This window comes from Anser brachyrhynchus, assembly GCF_964034855.1.
Source record: "Anser brachyrhynchus genome assembly, chromosome: 10".
NCBI classification, from domain to species: Eukaryota; Metazoa; Chordata; class Aves; order Anseriformes; family Anatidae; genus Anser; species Anser brachyrhynchus.
In genome coordinates this window covers 13,619,444-13,643,046 of record NC_137705.1, presented here as the reverse complement: position 1 = coordinate 13,643,046, position 23,603 = coordinate 13,619,444, and the positions used below count along the sequence as shown (strand labels likewise).

General features: G+C 41.6%; 1 protein-coding gene across 19 annotated transcripts in view; it reads left to right on the top strand.

Annotated features, from left to right (window-relative positions):
- Positions 1 to 23,603, top strand: part of DOCK3 (dedicator of cytokinesis 3) — a 223,989-nt gene that overhangs the window by 8,190 nt on the left and 192,196 nt on the right. For all 19 annotated transcript variants that reach the window (XM_080606288.1, XM_080606289.1, XM_080606295.1 and 16 more), the window contains one exon: positions 16,669 to 16,752. In XM_080606288.1, the coding sequence (XP_080462414.1) occupies positions 16,669 to 16,752 (84 nt within the window). The remainder of the gene's footprint in view (positions 1 to 16,668; positions 16,753 to 23,603) is intronic.

The following is a 23,603-nucleotide window of genomic DNA, read 5'->3' as shown; positions in this document are numbered from 1 at the left end:
AGCAAAGTGGTGATACAAAGGAGTTAATTCAGATGCAGTTGGCTTTGTTGAAGGCAAATTGGAGGTTGGGACACAGATCACATAGCCTGGGTCAGAGATGAGCCTTTATATACTCCCCCCCCCCCCCAAAGATTCCACATTTCCCCTCACAACAAGTTTCTATGGAAGGGTTTTGTACTCTGCTTTCAAAGACTGTAAAAAGACATTTCTCGTATGCTTGCTGGCACCCTTGTACATGCGCCCTTTACAGCTACCTGGGCTGCATGAGAACATGTTAAATTTACTGATGTGAACATCGGTGGCTTTTTCACAGGTTTGAAGTTCTCCTTGCCTGTCCAGCTGCAAGTAAAAGAAGTTTTTGGTGCTTAAAGTTCTGTACTGTATTGCCCAACTCTACTGCAGGCCCCTGTATACTTTTGCAAGAAAGATATTGAAAGGTTGTTTGGGATGTTTAAAATAAATACATGTAAAACTCTTAACAGCACTGAAGTTCTTCCTTGCTTGTCCTTCTCAGCTGCGATGTGCAATTGGCTGTGAATAATTCCCTTCAGTTCCATTTGCAAGTACTTATATTCAGTGCCTCTTCTCCTAACTGTGCTTTCAAAACTCTGGACTTGCTGTTGGAAGGCAGGCAGTTCTTTCATGGGCATTGCTGAGGATGGCCTGCTGTAAAAGCTGCCAGTGAGACTTCCAAATGGATTATTGAAGATAACGAACTCTAGCCCTCTAGTGTTTTAATACTTTTAAAGCAGTCTCTGTCTGAATGAAAATATTTATTGAAGTGATGTGATTAGTTACATTAGGCTTCTAAAGCAAGCATTAAATAACGAGAATGAATTAAAAGAAAAAGCTGAGAAGGTGAAAGATCTTTTTAGTAAATAACTGCTAATTAAAATTTGTCAAATGCTTATGAGCTGATTATGTAATTAATTAGGCTGTCAATTTCTGCCGATTTATTTTAGTGCAGGGAGCATGTTTAGGTGATTCTCAAGAAAAAAATAAATGTATGTAGTTAATCCTCTACTTTAAATAGCTGACTACATGATGTATGTGTTAAATCACAAGGGTGGAGGAAAACCTGCCTTCATAAACAGCACCTGTTACTCTATTCAGAGTTAGTGGGTTAGAAGCTGTTCATTGTTCATTTAAAACAAATTTTGTATGTTTATTTTCACTACTTAATTGATAAGAATGAAAAGTAAATCTGTAAGCACACATGCACAAAACTAATGCTTCCCTTGCTGCTTCCACAAAAGGATGGAGCGTCTCAATGTCCTAGTTACAGTTCTGTACTGCAGCTTCTGCTTTTCGATCACTATCTTCCTTTCTGTTTCCTGCTGCTGAACGTTGGTTTGCACGCTCTGCGCTTCACAGTGATGTATGGGAAAGCAGGACTGCAAGACTTAGAAAAGGTCTGTCTTCCCTGAGCACAGCTCATAACATACTGCTGGCTTTCACATCATCACGTAGAAGGCAGTTACTAAATGAAGGAGTGCTTTGAGCTGATGAACACTGCAGCTTCTCTGCATCACTGGAGCAGTTTATTACAAGTTTAAAATGAAAAGTTTCAGAGAGATGGAGAAAAAAATAAACCTCCACCAAAGTAGGAAAAACTCCATCTTCGATAACCTGGGAAGCCACGTCAGCCATTGCAACTGGGTTCTGTGTTGCGGGATGTATATTACACTTCATCGTCTCTCTTACCTTATTGCCAGAAACTGTAATAGCTTGGCAGCAGGTGGGAGGTGACTAAGGATGTGCTTCAGTGATCTGTCTTGGGACCGAAGCTGTACAGAGGGATGTACTCAAACCTTCTGTGTAAGAGGGTTTGGGGGGGATGCTACTAATACCTGGGGACTTCCTGATTTGTCAGGAAAATGAGGTGATCAGTGGATGGGAGTAATTTTTAGTTCCATTAAATATTTTGACCAGAAGAACATGTTTTTACTCTTGAGAATGAACAAAAGAATTCATTAGCCAGGGGTCATGAAGGAAATATATAGGTGTTATTTGGCTGAGTGAGGAATGAATCACACCTTGAAATGCCTGTGGAAAAGCGCAACTCCGAAGGTGCATCAGAGTAGAGACTTCCAGTATGGTCTCTACATGCAGTAGAGACTTTCAGGCAGAGTTTAGCACAGCAGCGAATGATTCAGCTGCAGTCTAGTGTACGGCTGCGTTCCTGTTACTGAGGTGACCTGGGGATTGAATATACTTCTCTGCGAGGAGGCTGATGTGTCTTGACTCCTTTATTCTAGAAAAGAGTGACCAAATGATAATGACAACGTGATTACTCTCATGAAAAGCTGGCCTGTGGGTCTAGATAAGAATTAATCTATTGCTAGTTTGAGATCTAAGTATTAGTTGTCCACAATTACAGTAGAAATTGGCCAAAAACTTCTAAATACAGGAGGAATGAAATTGAAAAACAGTTCTCAAATGACATGCAAAGGCAAGGAATCAGCTGTTTATGTTGGCCTTTTACGGTGTGGTTTGTATGGATGTAGGTGTGATCTTAGAGTCAGAAGTGGTAGTATTGCAGTGTGGGTTTTAACTTGGGGTGTTTGGTGGTTTTGAGAGTGCTTCTCCGCTTAGTCCCTGTTAAGCCGTGTGATGTATTCAGCTAGGACTTTAGGACTTCTCCTGGTTGCCAATGGGATGGGGATGGCAGTGTTTCCTCTCCGGTTCCAACCACAACACGAAATGGGTTTTGTATTTAGGCTGACTTCCTGAGGGTGAAAATCTTTGTGTACAGGCTTTCTGTCCTCACGTAACAACACCTCTTCACCAGTGATGTGCACCATCTTATGATGAGAATTGGCAGCTTGAGGCATACATTTCCTACAAATGTTATGAAAATTGCTGTCTGGCTGGGGAAGAAGGAGTTAGTTGGTGTTGTGTGGATAGACCTGCAGATAAACAGCTGCTGACTTGCTGAAAAGAATGGATATCCGAGTTCTGTGAGGACTCTTCCCGATCCAACTTTGTTGTTCACTTGCTGGAGAAGGTGGAGGGAGAGCTGTTGGTGTGAGCACAGCAGGGACCGGGAGGGTGCTGCGTGGGCAGGAGTGCTTGGAGCAGGACTGGGGGTGGAGAGACTGAAGGTCTGGTGGCACTGCTCTGAGTTTGTCATGGGATTATTTGTGAAAAGGAGGGGATGGGAACATAAGTACCCGTTTGTAGAAAACTGGGCTTTTCGTCCTTATTCAAGGAACAAGGTCTTCTGTGTGCTTTTGCTGCGGCAGGTACCAGTTGAGGTTAAAAAGAAAAGTATATGCTAGTGTGCCTTGAATGCTCCTACTTCTTAGAAAATTTAGGTGCATGCTTGATGTTTCTTATTTGTATGCTTTGGGTTTAAATTCACTGTCAAGCCTGTAGGACAGGAGGGGAGATTCTTCAGAGTGAAGTTAGCGGGGAAGAGTAGAAGGTAGTTTCAGTTCTTCAAAAAGAGAAGGCAGCATTGGAAGTTAGTGAGGGACTCGGGTGCTGGTGCAGGTCATGGCTTGCAGTGGTATGGTTTGATAGTTCTTTCCTTCTTTCCTTTTTGTAGCTAGTGGCATAGCTCAGCTGAACTTGAGTCTCGCTTTCTTGCAGAGCCTTGCTTTAGAGTAATTCCGTACTTCTGTAAAAACCCAGAGTCCAGGACAAGCAGCAGGGAAACATGTGAGAACTATTACCGGAACTCATGATCTAGAAAAGACTGTACTACATATTGGGTGCCATTTAAAAGCCTGCAGAAAGGGGATCATTGAGCATGGGGTAGATTTCCTTTCCTTGTCATCATGAGCACAGTGAGATGTACGTACAGCAGCTTGTCTGATTAATGTGTTAAGCAGTGATTTGGAACACAGTTCTTGTGTGAAAGAGCTGTAAATGCCTGATGATCTCCAACAATTAATGTAATCAGTAGTCATATGCGTGTCATGGATCAAATGGGAGATCTTTTCAGATGTGGAGGTGAAAACACTAACCAAAGAATTGAAAGTCTGAAAGATTATTCAGCAGTTACAGATTCTGGTGCAGCTTCTTCTCGTGCTTCAGGTAGAAATCCTAGATAATTTTTGGAGTCAGTTAAGTCTGTGTTCCTTCCTCAGCTGTGGTACTCACTGTGGAAGAGGCTAAAGGAAGCATACAGTAGGATCTTGGTTGAAAGCCGGTTGTAACTGACAACAGTCTTTCCACTGATTGGTTTTGTTATGAATCAGCCTTAATATCACTACATTTTACTCCTTGTTCTGTTTCAAAATGTAAGCTCACTGAACCTCAAGGCAGAGAGATGAAATATTTCATTCAAGTGACTGATGTTAAAAATCAAACCTCCGTTCAGGTGTTCGGGAGTCAAAATCAACTTGCTGATCTCTTCTGAGATCCTGGAAGCCTCCCTTAAGCTTTTTGTAGCTGGTTCCTTCCTGTCACACGTATCGTAGTGTTCTTTTTGAACAAAGAGTCTCCAGTGAGGACTGAGGGTAACGGTGGGCCTGAGCAGGCCAAGTGCTTTGCAGCGGAGTTGTGAGGTGGGTACTCACTGCTGGGGATGGGCCTCTGCTTCAGCACCTCCCTTCATTTTCTTCTCTTGACTCTTTCTGGGTATTAAGCCTTAAGAAAGGTGTATGGCAGGTGGTGCTGGCTAACTGCTGGCGATTGGGAGCAGGTCATTCTGCTTTCAGTGGTAAGCTGGTACCAGTTGCTCTCTGAAACGTAACTAAGGGTTTGTCTAGGTGTTACAATGTAAGGAAGCTTCCCTGCAAACAGTGTGGCACTAGGGAGTGGTGAATGATTTTAATTTTCTTAATTTTTAATACAAGTCTGTGAGTTACCCAGCATGCTAGAGTGTAGTGCAGTGTGCTTTGGCAGATGGCTCCCTCTTATAGAAATCTCTTGTTTCTGAGCGTTTGAGCAGCAGGGGACTCTCTCTTCCCTCTAAATATGCTTAAGAATGAGATCTTTGTGCCAGCTGTAGATCTAGTGCACCTACCCTTTCTGTCTTCTTGCCCCAAAAAATGAAGCCTTGCATACATGTCAGGGAGACCCAGCGGAACTGTTGATTGACCCGAAGCTGGCTGAGAGCAATATACATCATCTTATGGGCCTGTTTGGGTATTGGGTTGCACGCAGTCCTTCGTCTTGCTGGGGTCTGTGGTCCACCCTATCAAGTCAGAAAGGCAGCAGGAAATCTTTCCCAGTGGAGTATCTTAGGCAGCACTGGATAGTTCCTGTGGGGAATGGATACGGGTGATTCCAGTAGCTGGGTGTGAGCCCAGGAGGGCAGGACGAGATGTTTGCTTCACCTGTGCTCTGCCTTTGCAGAGGATGATGCCTGTGAAATGTCTGCGTAAAGTTGCCCACTTCACCAAAGCGCATGTTTTCTCGTTTTTGTGTGTATGACTACATTATGTGCATGGAGAGAGTGTAGGTACAAGTAAGAAAGTGTCAGCCAGTGTGGGATTAATAAGCCAAAAATATGTGGATTATGCTAAAAATAGTTTGCGGTTTGAACTTAGATGTGGTGGTTTTTCATGGTCTGTAAATGGTCTTGAGCTGAGTGACTGGCAACTCAATTTTTGGCAAACCAAAGAGGCAGCAATGTAGCTTCACTGAATGCAGGATCAACCTTCTTGAAAGTGATAACTTTCCCCTGACGTCTGCTGTTACGTGCTGCATAAAATGGAGCTGCACGCTCCCAGTTACCTGCCCCCCGTGCCTAAGTGAGTTCCTTGCATGCCCCTTTCCCGTGGAGGAGAGGTTGCACTGATCGGCCGTGCTGCTGCGAGGGCTCCTGGGTGCGGGCTGCAGGAAGGCCTGGCTCTGCTGCTCGCTGACCACACTTGTGCTCCTGCTGTCAGTAGCTCCTCACTGCCCCCGCACGCCCCTGGCATTTGCAGCTCGCTGCTTGGCCTGTCTGATGTTCCCTTTCAGCCTTTCTGAATACGCTGATCTAATCAGAACTATTTAAAAACAAAAGAAAACAAAAAAACTGCTATGCTGTGTTTTTGTTTGTTTTTTCCCTCCCTTCTGCAGTGTATTTGGTTCTTTGTGGTCCAAGGGTTTTCCCCCAAGGAAGATTGCTTTTGAAGCAAAGGGTCTTGCAGAAATGGCTTTTTTTTTTCTTTTATCTCTGGGGATGTGGAAGTAGAGAATAGGGCTCTTTCTCTAACTTTCTTCGTCATAGCAATGCCTGAAACTGTGACTTCTGGTCTTGGATTCTTGTGTTTTTTGGTGCTGGAGTGACTGTGCTTCAGGTTGCTTGCCCAAGACAATATTCTCTTTCTTGTTGTTGTTAAAAATGCAAATTATTTCAGCCTGGGTGAAGGATGCAGTAAGAGAAAAAGAGGATTTTGATAATGTGTCAAATGATGTTTATAACATTAATTAATGTGTTTGCTTAAGTCAAGATTAGAAGAGGGAACAATTCTGTAGATCTCGTAAGAACAGCGTCTCCACTTATGTCAGGTAAATACTTCATTTCCTAGAAGGTTAGTAGCAAATGGTTGACCAAAAAGGTCAAAGTTCTCGTGTGGGGTTTGAAAGGTTTCTTGGCAGTCTTGCAAAAGCTGTCTTCAGATCTCCACAAAAAGTTCTTATGTGGCAGACAGTATAGGATACAATAGTTTTCAGCTAGGATGCAGGAGCTAAATATGCTTTTATAAGTCTGCTATCTTCTTCCCATCCTCCTCCAGATGGGAAATGTGCAAATCAATCTTAAATGCCAAGGTATATTCGCCTTACGAACTTAGCAGTTAGACATCAGGACCAGAAGTTGTGGTCAATGTAAAATGGAGTAGGATATAAAGCATAGCAGCACACCTGCGGCTTTGGTGCAGGTAACTTGGCGGTGCTCTCGTAGCTCGCCGCGCAGCTGACGGTGTCCTTGGGCAGCCGAGGTGGTGAGGCTCCCCCCTCGGAGCAGGCAGGCTGATGAGCTGCAGCAAGGTCTGCGGTGCTGCGGCGTGTGGAAGCGGGGGCCAGCAGGGGCTGGTTCGTGGGCAGCTGCTTCGTAGGAAGCCACCGGCAGGGCAGAGCCCGACGCTCCTCGGAGTTGACCAGTGGAGGCAGAAGGAGCCTGGTCGTCAGTTACCGTACAGGATGCTAATTTTCACAGCCAGTGTGCTGAAGCACTGGGGCAGGCTTCCTGGGGAGGTGGTGCAATCTCCATCCTCCAGGATGGTCAGAACCCGACTGGTGCCTTACTTTGCTTCCTGGCGTTCACCATTGCGGTGCGGCCTTGGGTGGCCCGTGCTTGCTGTGAGGAACATGGTGAGCGGCGTGCTGCAGGTGGGGTGTTTCTCCTCTGTGCAGGTGAGGTGTGAAGCAGCCTTTGTCCCTAATTAAAGGGCAGAAAAAGAAGCTGCTGCATTTTCTTCCCCTGCAGAGGGAATGATGCAGGGATGAGGGACTTCAGTGCCCCCAGAGCCTTGGGAATAGAAGTACAGGAAGGGAATGGGCAACCGGTGTTGGTGCCTGCCAAGTTAGAAGCTCAAAGTCAGTTCCTTAATATAGGTAAGAAAGCGGACAGTGCTGTGGGCTTCTGGTCTATATTTTTTTTTTGCCCATCCTACCTCTTGTCACCAGGATGTGCAAAACTATTTTAAACAGCTCATGATTTTCGAGCCTAACCTCTATTTTTATCCTGAAGGGCGGGGGAAAGATGCTAGCAATAATTCACTTTGCTAGTGAATGATCACCTTTCTTCTCAGGCATCTGTTTCCTTTTTTACACGAATATTTTCATAGTGCTGGTATGAGTCAGTAGGAAGAGGCGGTGTTGCTAGGCAGCACTCTGAGCGCCGTGCAGATGCCGTGCGATGGCAGCGAGCTGCCTTGCAGCAGCCCGATGGTTGGTGGCGGTGTCCCTGGCCCAGGTTCCGCGCCGCCCAGAGCAGGCGGCAGCTCTGACAGGAGCAGATGCTGCCTAGCAACTGCCAGTGCTCCCCGGCCTGCCTGGAATACCGGCACTTAATTGTAGTGTAATTTTGGAAATACTCAAAGCCTTACGTGGAACAGATTGCTTTCAACTCTGCAGCATATTTTTCTTCCTCGAGGTTTTCCCTAAAAGTTTGTGTAGACCATTAATAAGGTCAAAAAATTCTTTAGCCCTCTTCTTCATGTCTTCATGTCTTTTGTTTAATCCCTCCTCTTCGGTTGTAATGTTTGGATGGCTTTTAATCAGCTTTTGATAATCTTTTTTGCGTATTACATTAGTGCCTGGCAATTCCAATCGGATTAGAGCCCTGTTCTGCACTGTGTGTATGGGGATTTTTGATGAGTATACCCCTTCCTGCAAAAACATTGTGGTGTTTTACTTGGGTAGGTGTTCTTTAGGTTGTAACTGGATGGGTCCTTTCCTTTGTACCCGAATTCTTTATATTACCTGTTTGCTTAAACACAGTGGTTTGGAAGTATTTTGTTTCCTGTTTTCTTTGTAAGCATGCATGCTGGCTGGGGCCTGAACTTGCAAATAAATTTGCCTGTCTCAAATTCATTCCTGTCAAATAATTGAAACCTTCACTGACAATTAATCATGTAAGTACTAGGAGGGTATAGAGTGAAGGTGAAAATACTCTTCTAGGTATTTGTAGAACAAAATGAAAATGTTTTAATTTTAATTTCCTTGTGCTTCTGTTCCCTTGTCAAATATCATCAGGGTCTGATGGTGCAGTCTCTGAAGCTGCCAGGCTTAATCAGGTGGTTCCACACACAAAAGAATCATATCGGCATTTAATTTTGTGATAAAAATGTGAAGGCCTTTTTTTCTTTGTAAACTGTTTTTTATTCTTTTAAATGACCAGGCCTGTGATTATCTGTTTGCGAGAAGTACTGCTTCTTGCAGCAAAAAGGGTTGTGGGTTCTGAGACTCAGACTGGAAGGTGGTTTGGGAAGTATTAATTCTTTCTGCCTGTAGGGGTGGTTGTTTAATGCAATTGCCTCACAACCAGGTAAAGCTACATCTTGACTCTTAGGTTAATTTTCTTGTGCAGTCATGTTGCTGTGGTTTATAGGGATTTTTCCCTGTTTGCCATGTGCAAGTGCAAAGAATCTGTCACCCTTCTTGGAAAATGAATTACTAAGGAAAGGTAGCCTCGAGGATCCTAAAACCATAAATGGTATGGAGAGGAAGAACAGAAATTGATAGTTCACTCTATTTTAATACAAGCCAGAGGGCATTGGTGATGCAGGAGCTGAACAAATAACAGTGCTTTCTGTATGATGCCTAAGTGAAGTAAAAGTTCTGGGAGAATACAGCTGTTTCGGGTTGGTGGGGTGTAAAAACATTGAGTGGGGCTGTAGAGGAAAAAGTATGGAGCGTTTTATTTAATACATACATAAAAATTAATGCTGGTAGCCTCTGGTTCAGGAAGTCCCAATGCGGAGATGGCTCAAGTTATGGAAAGCCTGCCCTATTCTAATACCTTTCCTTCACCTACTTATTTTAGCCTCTACTAAGGAAAAGGGATTGTATTTAGAGCCATCTTTGCTCTTGCCTAATACAGCAACTCTTAAGTTACATGGGGTCATTATCATTGTCTAGGTACTACAGGGAGCAAAATCGAGTTCATCTTATTCAGCTGTTAAAACTAGCTTATAACTGTTTGATATGAATCCATCTATTAAAAACATCTAATATGGAAAAGCTCTTTAGGGAAAGATATATCCTCTCTGTAAACTTTAAGTTACCAGTCTGGAGTAATTATATCATTTTCTTCAAGGCCAATCAATCTTACGGGCAGTCTCAGAGATTGACTTGTACTCCATGTTACCCAGTAATAGTGATAACTGGCAGTGGTCAAATGGGAAGTTAAAATTTAAACTACAGTCTTGCATATAAAACTACTTAAGAAATGGTTGGAATTCACTGTGTTAGAACTGGGATAGGAAGAGATCTTCACTGGTGGGTAAATATCACTTAGAGTATCACTTTGTTTAGCAATCTTTCCCAGATTTGGAAATACACTGTAAAGTTAGAAAGATGAGTGCGGAGTTCAGATAGCAGTTTTTACCAGTATACTTCTGCTCATGTAATTAGTAGTTTTCAGAGTGACCCACTCTTAACAGTTTTAAATTAAAAAAGAAATGAAAAATGCTTCAGGCAAACAAAGTTTACTATGACATTGGCAAAATAAGCAAGCAAATAAAAACCCTTTATGGACCATGGCAAATTTGTTGTAGAATTAAATGCTTTATACTCCTTTACAGGGGCTGTGAAATTCGTGTTTATGATATGCATTTACTCAAAGTAAATATAAATGCCAAATTCTTAGCTGGTGTGATAGAGATGTGAATTTAAATATGGTTATGTATTATAAAACATAAATTACACCATCAGAAAAAAATCATAACTTTGGCATTTGTAGCATAGAATCCAATACAGTATCTGCATGGTTTGATTATAAATTGGTAGGGTATGGAGATAATTGATTTGGGTGTAGAGCTGCACAACTACAGCTGTGCTTCTCCTATGCATTATCTTCCTCATTGCTTTTGAAATTATTTGACTGAAGATATGCTTGGGGGCATAATTCATGCGTAGCCTGAATAACTGCACATTGACTGTAGTACAAACCAGATACAACAATTAAAGGCATGCTTCAACCTCAAACACCTCTACATTCTGTTGGTGTCTTCTAAAAGTATTAGAAGTCACCAGAACTTTGGTCAGACTGATAATAATGAATAGAGAACTGGGATGAACCATCGCACAGCCCAGGAAGACTTGTCTTTTGGAGCAATGAATAAACACAGATATGTTGGAAGTTTGCAAAATGGCGATTGTTACAATGGAAGGAGTGCAGGAACCTTCTGTTTCTTTTTTGTCAGGTTACGCAAATAAAAATGACCCAATGAAACAAACAAAAAGCATGGTCACAACTGATACTGTGATGTTATTTTTTTCCCCAAAGTTAACCCATAGAGTTCATTACCCTAAGATGTTGGTGAGGCCAAGCTTTGAAGAGAAGCAAAAATGTTTTAGTATATTGGATATGCTCTAGCATATATGGTTTCTGTTGTGGAAGAGAAAACATGAGAAATAAAGCAAAGCCAAAAAAAAATAATTAAAATCCCAACTTTATGGTCAGAAAGTCATAATTTAGACTTGGAGAAGGAATGAAAACATGGAAAACTCTTGAACCAATTTTGTTTCTCAGCCCTTATTTATATAAGGACTTCTAATTTTCACTGGTGTATCAGGGAATTTGGAGAGGGAAAGGGCTATGTTCCCTTATGAAGTAAAACAAATGACTTATTGTGGGCTGAACTGATATTTTTTATTGTAAATAGTTTATTATGCAACATCAAAATATTTCTGTAGGCTTTACTGAAATGTGTGGAAATAGGTTGGAGAATAATATATGCAGAAGGTGCATACATGTGCCAAGTTCGTAGTGCTGCAAAGTAGGTTGATTTATATACTAAGGAAAGTGGTGTGGGGGGCAAGTAGACTAGCTTCTGCCTGACATTTCATGTGGAGGTATCGTGCTGTATGGTTCTCTGGCACTTACCTGTTTTCCTTTTAGCTTTTCCCACTATTCATGTGAAAACGTAGAGCATTTCTCTTACTACTGTTACGGTGTAACTGACATAATCCATTGAGAAAAAACACATCTCTGGAAGCACTGAGATTCACGTGAGACTGGGTGGGGAAGCTGGGACACAGAAATTGGATTAGAAGCAATTACAAAGTGAAAGACCTATTTTAAACTGTGGCACAGCAAAATGAATGCAGCTCTGCAGTCTGAGTGTGCTTTTGGTCCTGGCAGGAGTGAGTGGCAGTCGCTCCCTGTTCACCTTCTCCATGCAGCCTACCAGTTACACTTCCTGCATGCCTTTCAGCTCTCAGTCTTACTGGTGGACGCATCCTATCCTGGCTAATAATTCATCATACAAAGGTCCCTGTGCAGTGTTTGGTGCATCTTCTCTCATGTCTTTCCTGTCGTAGCAAGGTGAGAGGACGTCGGTGTGCATGTGAGGTTGTTAGGGCTGTTGGCCTTTGTGAAATCACCGCCCTGTAGGCAAACTGAGTGGCGTACATCTGCCAGTTCTGCACGTGGCTGTCAGGTCCTTCTGAAGCTCATCGGTGCCCTTAGTAGCATCACAGACTTTCTCACTTGGCTATATGCTGGCTTTCCTGGATCCCTTAGAAATACCTTATAAAGAATAGGCTCCAACGTGGATCCCTTTAGAGCTTGCTGGCCAGTCTGTCTTCATGAAGAGAACTGACTTTTCTTCCGTTTCCTACCTCTGTGCTAGTTATTGATCTGTGCAAATGTCTTCCCCCTTTATCATAGCCAAGCTCAGCTTCTGCAAGAGCTCTTGACAGGGGCTGTTCTTTAGCTTTTCTTTAGAAAAATCCCAGTAGCTTGTATTGATTGGGTCTTTGTCCATATGGCAAGCAGCTCCTTTACTTATCTAATATATGAGGAATCAGCAAGCCATGCAAAACCAGTGGCTCTTTCTTAAAATGCTGTGTGTAGCTGCACGCCCTTCAATTCTGTCCTTTCAAGACAGTTTCTCTTATTGCTGGAGAGTTGTAATGCAGCTGCTTACACCGTGGCAGGGCATGTCCTTAGGCAAGGGAAGCGCTTCTGAGGCTGTCCTCTCCTGCTTGATCTTTGGATTTCCGAACTATTACTTCAGTCCCATCTGTTATATCCCCAGTCCCTTCATGCTGTCTCTCACAGCTGGAGAGTGAGTGCCTGTGTGAATGAGTTTGTGCCTTCCTTACTGAAAAATTGCAGAGGAAGGCGTTTGTTTTGCCATGGCCCACTTCAATACGGTTCAAGTAGTACAGCTGAAGAACCTCTGCCCTGTAGATAGTTCCTGTGCGTGGTGCTTCTTCAAAGCTGTCCTCTTTGGCAGGATGTTGGATTTAACTGCTGGCTGACATTAAGCTTGGGGAGGGATGACATTCTGACATCCTTTATAAGGCTGGCTGGCGAGGGGGTTTAGTCTCTGAAAATCTGCATGTCTGTCTTGGAATCTGAGAGGGATTGTTCAGATCTGTTGACTGGTGGGCAGAACCTTTGCTGTGTGGCTGATGTGATGATGCACTACTCTATTCTGGGGACTGAGGAGACCACTCTTGAAAGAAAAGATGGAGACTTACTGAGGGATGGACTGTGTAGATAGATGTTTGTGGTACTACAAAGAATGTCTTTGTGGGAACGGCAGAAGTCAGATACTGGAGTCCTGTCTGTAAATGATTTTCTCTAGAATGGTTAAATTATTCTGTATTTCCCATACACATTTGTGTTCGTACTTCTGAAGTAATTCTGCAGAGAAGAACTGTACTTAGAAGTGACTTCGTAAATAAGATTTCATACTGCATTTTTAGCTTAATAAAGGAGCACCATCCATAACTTTGGCAGTAACCTTTGGAGTCATACATCAGGCTATAAAACAGCTGCAGAGCTCTGGGATTCTGTCACAATCAGTAGGTGTCTTAACATGTCTGAAGTCAAAAAACTGTAAAATTTTGGGATATGTGAAATAGTTTTAACAAGATATGGCTTGATGTACTATGGTGGACTCGGTCAGTTTATTTGAATTCTTCGGCTTTTCCTGACTTTTGTATAGTTTAGCGTGGCTAAAAAGTCTCCTACCCTTGAGATTTGGCTTCTGTTATTCTGAAAATGTTTTGCTATTCACATGTCCTTTTTAAAATTAATGATTATTAAAATCATCAAACACAGCAAACTTGCATAATGCACAAATCTATTGGTGAAGCAGTTAATTTCATACTGCTCTATTAAGAATGAGGAACAGGAGGTAGATGTTTTTGTTTGAGAACTTTCTAATTGAGATGGTCATCTAGATTGTATCTACAGCTGATGGAGTCAATTCTTTTCTGTTCTGTGACTCTTTTATTTTTTTTTTTACTCAGGTAGACCTAAGAAAAGATCTTTGACCATCTCATGACTGAGTACTGTGAATTATAAAGAGCTGGTGACATACTGATGCAACAGAGCCCTTCTGAGATTTTCCTTGTGTGATCAGCAAAAGCCTTTTATAAATGGACAGTTTGCTTCTATAAACTAACAGATCTATTAGAATTATTTCTTATAGGCTTAAATATATTTAAGTCATTATTCCTGTCCTTGTTTTTGAAATTGACTATATGAGCAGTTGAAAGACTCAGTACTCTATTTTCCTAGTACTGTTCTGTTAGTGGTCCTTGCAAGCTTGCTCTTTATTGCTACGAAATAGGCAGGTATGTGATGACCAAGGAACTAGGCTTTGCATCACATCCAATTCTTCCCTGGCTACATCCTTAATTCCATGGTTTTTGTATAGGAAATAATCATTATAGGAAGCCAGCAGTTGTTCCCCAGTTCGGAACTTCTAGTGTGGTGTTAACCTGCAGCAATGCTTTCCAGCTTCAGGTATTTGTTGAACTCACCTGAGTGAGACCAGTCAGTCATTAACCTGCCTGCAGCTTAGATGGCTCTTTGTCTTCAGGCACTAATTGTGATGTGTCCCACGGCCTGTGTGTCCCTGTGTCTTGATGATCTTGGCATGTGCAGAGAAGTTGAAAGTGGCCGGGACATGGCATTTAATATTTTTACATACATAATAAATTCGTAATCCTCCTGTATCTAGAATTACTCTTACATGAATACATGTTGTTACTGTATTAATATTTCTCCATTTTGGGGGTATTTTCAATAGTAGCTTTTCACCCAGGATTTTACAGCATTCTCTATATATGCTAGAATTTTTTATTATTTTGGGTAGTCTGAATGAAAGAGTAATGTTGTTTGAATATAGGACTGTATTTTGGACAACAGTTCAAAAGAAGTTTGTACCTTCCTGTTTGGGTAAATGCCTTATTAGGGGGAAAAAGAAATCTGGATTTAAAGGACACTGTTACCTAAATCACTGGAGGGGTGAGGAGCAGCACTGGAGGTTTGATTATGGCCTGCCAGTAAAACATTTGGCAACTGCCAATGTTTCTGCACTTTGGGAGAAGTGTTAAGTGGTTTTTCTTTGATTGAAAATCATATTTATGAATTCTTCATGGGTGAAGAATGAATCCAGTATGCTGACAAGCTCAGTGTTTTCCTTGGATTATGCTGTCTGTCTTACTCCAGTCTGGAGCCAGTTGCTGTGTTTCTCCTGTCTCTTAAGTAAACAAGAATTTCAAACCTCGTTTAACCAGTGCTGTCTTCTGTTGGGCTGTATGAGCTGAGAGGTTTGATGGAATCCCTACTTTTTTCCTTTTTAATTAAACAATGCACTGACTCTCAGAGCAAACATTGGATGTTTTCAGATTTTGATTCAAATTTTTTTCTCATTACTTTCATTTGTGTGGCTGATGCCTGCTTCATGTAGTTTGATTTTTTTTTTCTTGATCTTTCCCTTTATGACATCTTGTATGCATTTGATCTTTGGTAGAGATGTTTTTTATACTTTTTTTTTTTTTTTTTTTTGCAATCGAAGGGTCAAGAAACATACCTTGTGGTAAATGGTGCAGAAGTTGGTCTTGGTTCTTTTCCCGGTGTTCTTCTTCCTCGAGCTTGAACTTCTTTGTGCAAAACTTCCCTTGTAAGTTCTGCACAAAGCAACTTCAGTCGTAAGAGATCAGTGGCTTTGACACAAAAAGGCATTCAGGGAGGAGATGAAACGTAGGTCCATCCCATCGAAACATCTCAACCATATTTTGAGCTATTTTAAGGGGAGTGTTCTCTTAAATTGGGAAAGGGACATCGCCCACTGGAGGTCACTATTCCAGCTCTTGGAATTCCACTTGTGGTACTCTGTTGTGCCTTTGCGTGACACGCAGTGAGTGCCATTTGTCTGAGCATGCGTTTACTCAGAACAAGGTGCTCAGATGATTGAATTAAATCTGTGCCTGTGTGAGATTTTAAATGCTGCTGAACAGGCATATGGGGCTTGGGGAGTCTGGGGAAGAAACCTTATTTGCAATTCATCCTTTCTTTTGGTATGTCATTGTTCTGGTAATGCCCATGACCTTATTGCATTTTGATAATTGTGGTCAAAGAATGTATCTTTATACAATACCATATTTGTTTTGCATAGTTTGTTTAGTAATTCTTAGTTGATCTTTGTATTTTCTGAAATATTAGGTTCATATTCTCCCCAGTTAATGAAAACTACTGATACCTTGAAAAATATTTCAGATGTATAATACGATAGTTGTTCAGTGCTTCTGAAAACTACAGATTCCTATGTAGTCCCACATGTATCTAGTTAAACATAATGTACGTTAATATAGGATTTTTGTAGTGTATTAGCTGCACAGATGGTACCTGAGATGGCTTCAACTTGAAGGAAAGTGATTTCAAAGAAAACAAAAGGAAGTCAATGCCAGTAGTCAGGGCTGCCTGTTCTATTGATGTAGTAGAGAAGGAATTCTGACACAAGGAAATCTTTGTATCCAGTATGAATCTGGGGTTGGTGATTAAAGTCATTATGAGCCTTGCTTAATTCAAAAGTCTTTTAAAAAGCACAGCTTTTATGCTACTGCTGAGCTTAACTTGTGATAAAGGCCAAAATAAAGATATCTGATAAGGATAGTTGGCTGACAGGTTTTCTGGGTAGCTGTGTAATAGCTATTTTTGTGTAGGGAATGAGCTAAAGTGCTATGCTTAGAAGAAAAATTCACACACAGGTTCATCCCTCACATGTCTCTCTTTCTTTTTTCCCCACCCTCTAGTGATATGCAGCTTCCGTGGAGTTGTACCACAAGGCTTAGTCCTGGAACTAGGTGAAACTGTCCAGATCCTAGAGAAATGTGAAGGTAAGTGTGATGTTCAAGTGGGAATCCTATTTTCTATATAAGAATACAAAAATATTTTAATACGGCAGATTTTAATAAGTTGCTTGGAAATCACGCTGCATCAAAGCACTTGGATAAAAAAAAATCTAATCTGACCCACTTTCTGTAGGAAAGGCTGAGTGCTTTTGGCACTAATCCAGTCTGATAGGGGGTCAGTGTGTTTTAAGTTAACCATCTGTCCAGAAAATCTTGAACCCTGACATGATTGTTTTATTGTAATTGGGTCTTTTAATAAACTTTCAGCATGTAAAGTGTAGAATCCTTATTTCTTTAACTGTATTTTCTCAGTGTTATATATTTCAATTGACTATATCTGTGTTTATTACTTAGAAATATCTGAACACATGAAAAATACTAGTTATGAAGCAGAGTGACAAAGAATTTGTGAACAGTGCTGAAGGAAAAAAATGTTTAGGGAGAATTGCTTTGCAGTTACCTTCCTATGTTCTTTTATATCTAAAGGAAAATGCTATTGTAAATGTTATAAATACAGTTCCTTCTTACATGGCTGGAGATGTCTGTTTGAATAAATTGCACAATCCTCTTTTATTCATGTGACTAGTTTGATTGAAGTTGTTGCATTTAAAAGGAGAATTTTTATCTTAACATTCAGAGTAAGCAAATGCTGTAAAACATTTATTGAGAAATAGGTTGACGAGATACAGTATCAGAATGTTTCACTAAATTCTGAGATTGAATAATGTAACCTTAATCCTGAAGTGTTAAAAAACAAACTCAAAACACAGATCCACGAATTTGAATTCCAAGTTTACATTCCACAGTGTTGTAGGTTTGTTTTTGTGTTTGTTCAGTTTACTTTCCTTTTTCATCTCCATAAAGTTGCTACATAAACCTTTTGCATGCATGTCAGAAGACGGCTTTTCTTCTGTCATGTCTGGAACTCTCTTTTGCTCTTGTCTTATGTTCAGGCGTTTTGTTTGTTTACCTGCTGACTTAACTCTTTAATGAAAAAGTAACCTAATGTATGCAATTTTCCAGAATAGTAATGGCTTCCTCACTTGCACACATAAAAATTTGAATTAGAGTCTTGCGGCTCAGTGGTGATGTTTAATCCATGGAGAAGCATGCTATAAACAATTGATGTGTTGTTATACACAGGAATTGATAACATGCTTGTTGGTTTGGTTTTTTTAAGTGTGGTGTAATGGGCTAGGCTTTATTCAAACGCTGGATGTTGATTATGTTGATTGTCATTTTTTACAAGGTGTTGTGAATTAGTACATGGTGCAAGCTGAGGAAAAATTACTTGATGAGGATAATGGAACTCTAAGGGAAAACAGTATATATTGTTGAAAATGGTCATAATATTTTTCAAACCATTTCCAGTAATCTGGGAAACTTTCAGAACTCTAGGAAATAAAGGCACAATAACAAAGGAGCAGCTTGTTCACAAGAAAGCAAAAGGTTAATCCAGTCTGTCTCTTTACAGTGTTACAATAACTGATCTCTGTGTATTCCCTTTGCTAGTAGTTTTGAGGGCAATTCCTCAAAGGAAGTTTGTGTCAGTCTTCAAGTTGTTGAAAAAGGAGGCCCTTGGACAGAGTCCTGGGTGGAAGACATTTGTGCCAGTGATTTTTTTTGCTTGCCTGTGTTTTTTTTTAAGCCCCCTATCCTGTCATTTTGTTTGAGATGCCTTTAGTGTGGACTTCACATATTTAGAAAAAAAAAAAAGATTGATATTATGCAGTTCCATATGTTGTTATAAAAACTAAACTCCTCTAGATATCTAGTGGTGAATGGAGTGAAATCCAGCTGGTGACCGGACACCAGTGGTGTTCTTCAGGGGTCGGTGTTGGGGCTCATCCTCTTTAATGTCTTTATTAATGATTTGGATGAGGGAATCGAGCGTACTCTCAGTAAGTTTGCAGACGACACCAAGCTGGGAGGAAGTGTCGATCTGCCGGAGGGTAGGAAGGCCCTGCAGAGGGACCTGGACAGGATGGGTTGATGGGCAGAGGGCAATGGGATGAGGTTCAACAAGGCCAAGTGCCAGGTCCTGCACTTCAACCACAACAACCCTATGCAATGCTATAGGCTTGTCTCCACAACTTTCCTCTCTCTGATCCTCTTTGAGTCATTCCATTTATGATCATGTCACTGAGAGAGAACTGAAACAGTGGTGGTCTGTGCTGTACTTGCCATGCACTGGGAAGGTGAAAGGGTATGGCAACAGTGTGCCACCTACAGACGCTGAAAGGCAGAGCTTTCTGGTCTCAAGTGACAAGGCATGAGTACGTTCGTTGTTTGAGGTGCATGAGGACCGCACAATTAAGAACGCCCTCTCTTTGTGTCACAGTGGCTATTGCCCTGCCACTGACAGTAGCTGTGAGTGGCATTCTAAGTAAACTTACAAAAGAGAGTTTTGTCCATTTATTTTTGTTGGTAGGAAGCAGTTTTCTTTAGATTATAAACGCTTGAACTTAAGTGGCTTTAATTATTACTTTGAGTTTCCTATATATTCACTGAAAAAAAGAAATGGAAGGTGATGCCTGATGTACCAATTAAAAGAATGTTATCTTACCCACGTGAATTCTGGTATCCACACAAATATTTAGTTGCATGGTTTAATTTTTGTGTACATTAGCAGTTGTGTTCTTAATAAGCGTAATACACATAGTTTCCTTGGACAGCATGGTCAAATGAAGGCTTTCCAGTATCTGGGACAATTAAGAGCAGAGATAGCTTGTAATTAGCTTTTCTTAATTTTGAAGAACTCTGCTTGAGAAGTGGTGCTACTGGTGTGCCATCATGTCTCCAGTGAGATACCCCTTTTTGCTGTTTGCATTTTGTGGAGTGTGCCTGGGGAACTGAAGTAGCTTGGACCCCTGCAGCTGCTGTGGAAAATTTTGCCTGGCTATTCGAACTAGCCTTTTGGAGAGCAGGGGTGGCTTCTGAGTGGCTCTCTATTTGACTAAGGCCAAGATAAAATGCTAAGGTACCGTTCTACATCTTCTGCTTTTGTGGTGGCATCTCTGACTGCATTATTAGCATCTTCCTGTGGTTCTGCTGGCATCAGGCTGCTCCCTGACGTGGTGTTGGCAGCCTGGGCTGGCATTCATCTGCTGCTCATCCTGTCCTGGCGCTGCTGGGAGCACCAGGCTCAGAACAGAGTGGTCTTGGCATTGAGTGGTGGTTGCAGTGTCAGACAGCTTTTGCTAAGCATTGTTGCCATCCCTCTTCTGGGTCACTTTGAATACTGTTAGCTGCACACAAAGATACCCTGCAAGCAGCTTATGTGCAGATTACATGGTAAAAACAATTATTCGTTGACCAACATGTGCAAAAGATAGCTTTCCTTCAGATGTGAGGGTTACGCACAGCACTGCAAAGTCTTATCAGTGTAAAATTCAGAATGAATAGCTAAGGTGTCTGTGTGTGTATACATATCTATAAAATATATAACCTAATAGATGTATAAGATTATATATATAATTATACCTAATTTAATTAGGTATGCGTATTGGAATAAAAACTAACTACAGTTCAAAGGTTGAAATTCCCTACTTGGCTTTGGTATTAGCTATTGAGCAGTTTGAAAAAAATGATTGTGAAATGTAATAATTAAATAAAAGTAATTAAATAGTATTCTATAAGATAGTTGCTCATAATAAAATACTTTGGTACAATTTTCATAAAAGAATTCAGGTCTTTTTTCAATAAATTCCTAATTCGGGGCTAAAGATGCAGGGTGCAAGATCATGCTTGAAATTTTTGTTTGGTTTATAGTTAGCTGCAGAAAGTCATAATGTTGTCTGTGATAGTGGCCTCGTAGCTGAAAGTTGTACTTAATGAAACATTTTTTTCTTAAACACAGAAGCCTAGTGACTAAATAAATTATTCTGCCACTTAAATAACAGACATGTTGGGATTGAAGTATTTGAAAAAAGTTGTAAAACACTGAAGATTGTCAGAGTGGCAGAGCTGCACGTTTTAGTTACAGAAACCCCTGGAGTTCTATTTTAATTTTAAAATATTTTTCAGAATTTGTAATTTTGGTTTCACTCTTAATTTTGACCTGGTCACTAGGATGGTAAATAAAGCTGTTCCTAAGGGAGACAGGTATAACTAACTACTGGTGTGCAGCACACTTCGTTTTTGCAGATTTTTGTCCTGAGAATCGCTTCTTGCCTTCTATGGTTTTTAGTAGTTTCTCAGAACAATTGTTGTGAAAGTTTGCTTTTCTTGACAAAATTAAGGTAGTGAAGGAAACTTGGCCTAGGCAAATGTAGTGCCTCAGAGAAACTGCTTCTTGGCCCAAGCTCTGTTTGGAGACTAAGTTGTTTATAACGTGATTGCTGCTGCCTTTTACATCTGATTTCCTCATATTTAAAAATCCAGTCTCCCTTTGAAGAATGCTCAGAACCACTGATGAGCAGGGCACCCTTCTGATGGAGCTTTAAGTAGAGGTAAGGGAGTAGAAGGCTGTTATTGGGTCTGACTTTACTTTGTTGTGTCCCTTGGCACCCTCTGGTTAACAGCTGGGCTGGGTGCTCTATCCTGGTTACTCTTTCGTACCTTTATATTGTAGCAATTGCAACGTGAGACCCTCGTTTTGCCTTGTTTAAGCTTGAGGGTGAATTCTGCTTGGCGTCACAACATCTCTGCTTTGGAAGACTTTAATTAAAGCTTCTAGTTTTTTATCCTAAAATTGGTGTTTTGAAGAGTTTCAGAAAGCATTTTTTTTCCTTGGCATGGCACCTCAACAGAGACAAATATAGAATCATAGAATGCCCTGAGTTAGAGGGGACCCATAAGGATCATCAAGTCCAACTCCTGGCACCGCACAGGTCTACCCAGAAGTTTAGACCGTGTGACTAAGTGCACAGTCCAATCTCTTCTTAAATTCAGACAGGCTTGGTGCAGTGACTACTTCACTGGAGAGCCTGTTCCAGTGTGCAACCACCCTCTCAGTGAAGAACCTCTTCCTGATGTCCAGCCTAAACTTCCCCTGCCTCAGCTTAACACTGTTCCCGTGAGTCCTATCACTGGTGATAACAGAGAATAGGTCCCCTGCCCCTCCACTCCCCATTGCGAGGAAGCTGTAGGCCTCGGTGAGGTCTCCCCTCAGCCTCCTCTTCTCCAGGCTGAACAGGCCCAGGGCCCTCAGCCACTCCTCATATATCTTCCCCTCTAGGCCCTTCACCATCTTTGTCGCCCTCCTCTGGACACTCTCCAACAGTTTCATGTCCTTTTTGTACTGTGGTGCCCAGAACTGCACACAGTGCTCGAGGTGAGGCCGCGCAGAGCGGGACAATCACTTCCCTCGACCGACTGGCGATGCCGTGCTTGATGCATCCCAGGATACGGTTGGCCCTCCTGGCTGCCAGGGCACCCTGCTGGCTCACATTCAGCTTGCTGTCAACCACAGCCCCCAGATCCCTCTCTGCGGGGCTGCTCTCCAGCGTCTCGTCGCCCAGTCTGTACGTATAGCCAGGGTTGCCCCGTCCCAGGTGCAGGACCCGGCACTTTTGTTAAACTTCATGTGGTTGGTGATCGCCAACCACATATGTATCTGTTATCTATATGATAGATAAAAGGTACTGTCCAGTATTTATCAGTCTTTTTGAAGCTGTATAATTAGTGGAATAAAGGTCTGCTTCCTGACTTAATAAATCCCCACAACCGGTCAGCCCTACAATTTAAATTTAGGTTTGTTTTCATTGTATGCATAAGATCTGGAGTCATGAAATTTAAATTTTGGCCAAAAAATACAAAGCTTTAAGAGAGGAGCTTAATAATGCAAAACGTGATTGTCAAATTTCTAGTTAGACTTCACATGGTAATGTTTTAACTGTAGCTGGGAATTCACTACTGGAAAAATTGTCAATTTGTGACGTATCCATGAAATTGTTCTTTATTCTGCTGGCTGGAGAACATGAGGCTGCAGCAAGTATTGGAACATAGGCTTTGCCTGGAGAGCTGGCTTTCAGAGCAGGAGCTTGTGTTACGTATCCCTGTGCTTTCAATATAGTAAATCTGTGGATCTCAGCAGTACAGTATGCTGCTGCTTTCCATCAACAGACCAAGATGTCCTGGATGCTTGTTTGTGTAATGTTCAGGGTTGTTATTCTGGGTTTTGAGCTAGCTTATTAGTTTCCAAGGCGTTCTAATCATTTTAGAAAAACTTGGTTCTTTTCGGACTGAGGGATGTTAAGTCTTGATTTCTCCAAAGCAAAGCTCAGAAGTGCTAGTCTTTCTGTTCTGGATACATCCTTAATTGTAAAATCAGGGAGGGCTTGATGTATGAAAATAAAAGATAGCATTTCACGTGTGCTTGTCTGCTCAGAGCTGTCTTGTGAGAAACCTCAGCTTTTTACATTCACGGTTAGCCCCAAAGGGGTTTCAGGCAGTTTTGATTGCTGTCTCTGCTGTTCTGGAGATTCAGGACCCTGTCCCTGCTCTCAGATGCTACTACATACTTGAGTTCTTCCACTCTGATGACCTCTCTTGTTGGATAGCCTTGAGACTAGGACAGATTTCCTGAGTGCAGTGAGGAGGCCGTATGTGGATTATTGTCAAGGATTTTGGTTTTGATGCGAATTAAAATCTTCTCTTATTTCAGCCTCTTTTGCCTGAGTCGTTAGGCTGTCCTTTAGAAAGACATGTTCTTTCTTAGTTCTGTTAAACTCAGTGACTACTCCTGCCCTGCACCCAGCCTGGAGGCATTTTAATGTCAGTCCTGTCCCTGGCCACTTCATGAAATGCTTTCCACTGGGGAAATGTCATTTTCTCAATGGAATATGAACCTCAGAATTGTGCCTGCAATGGGGACAACTTGAAACTCTGGCAAA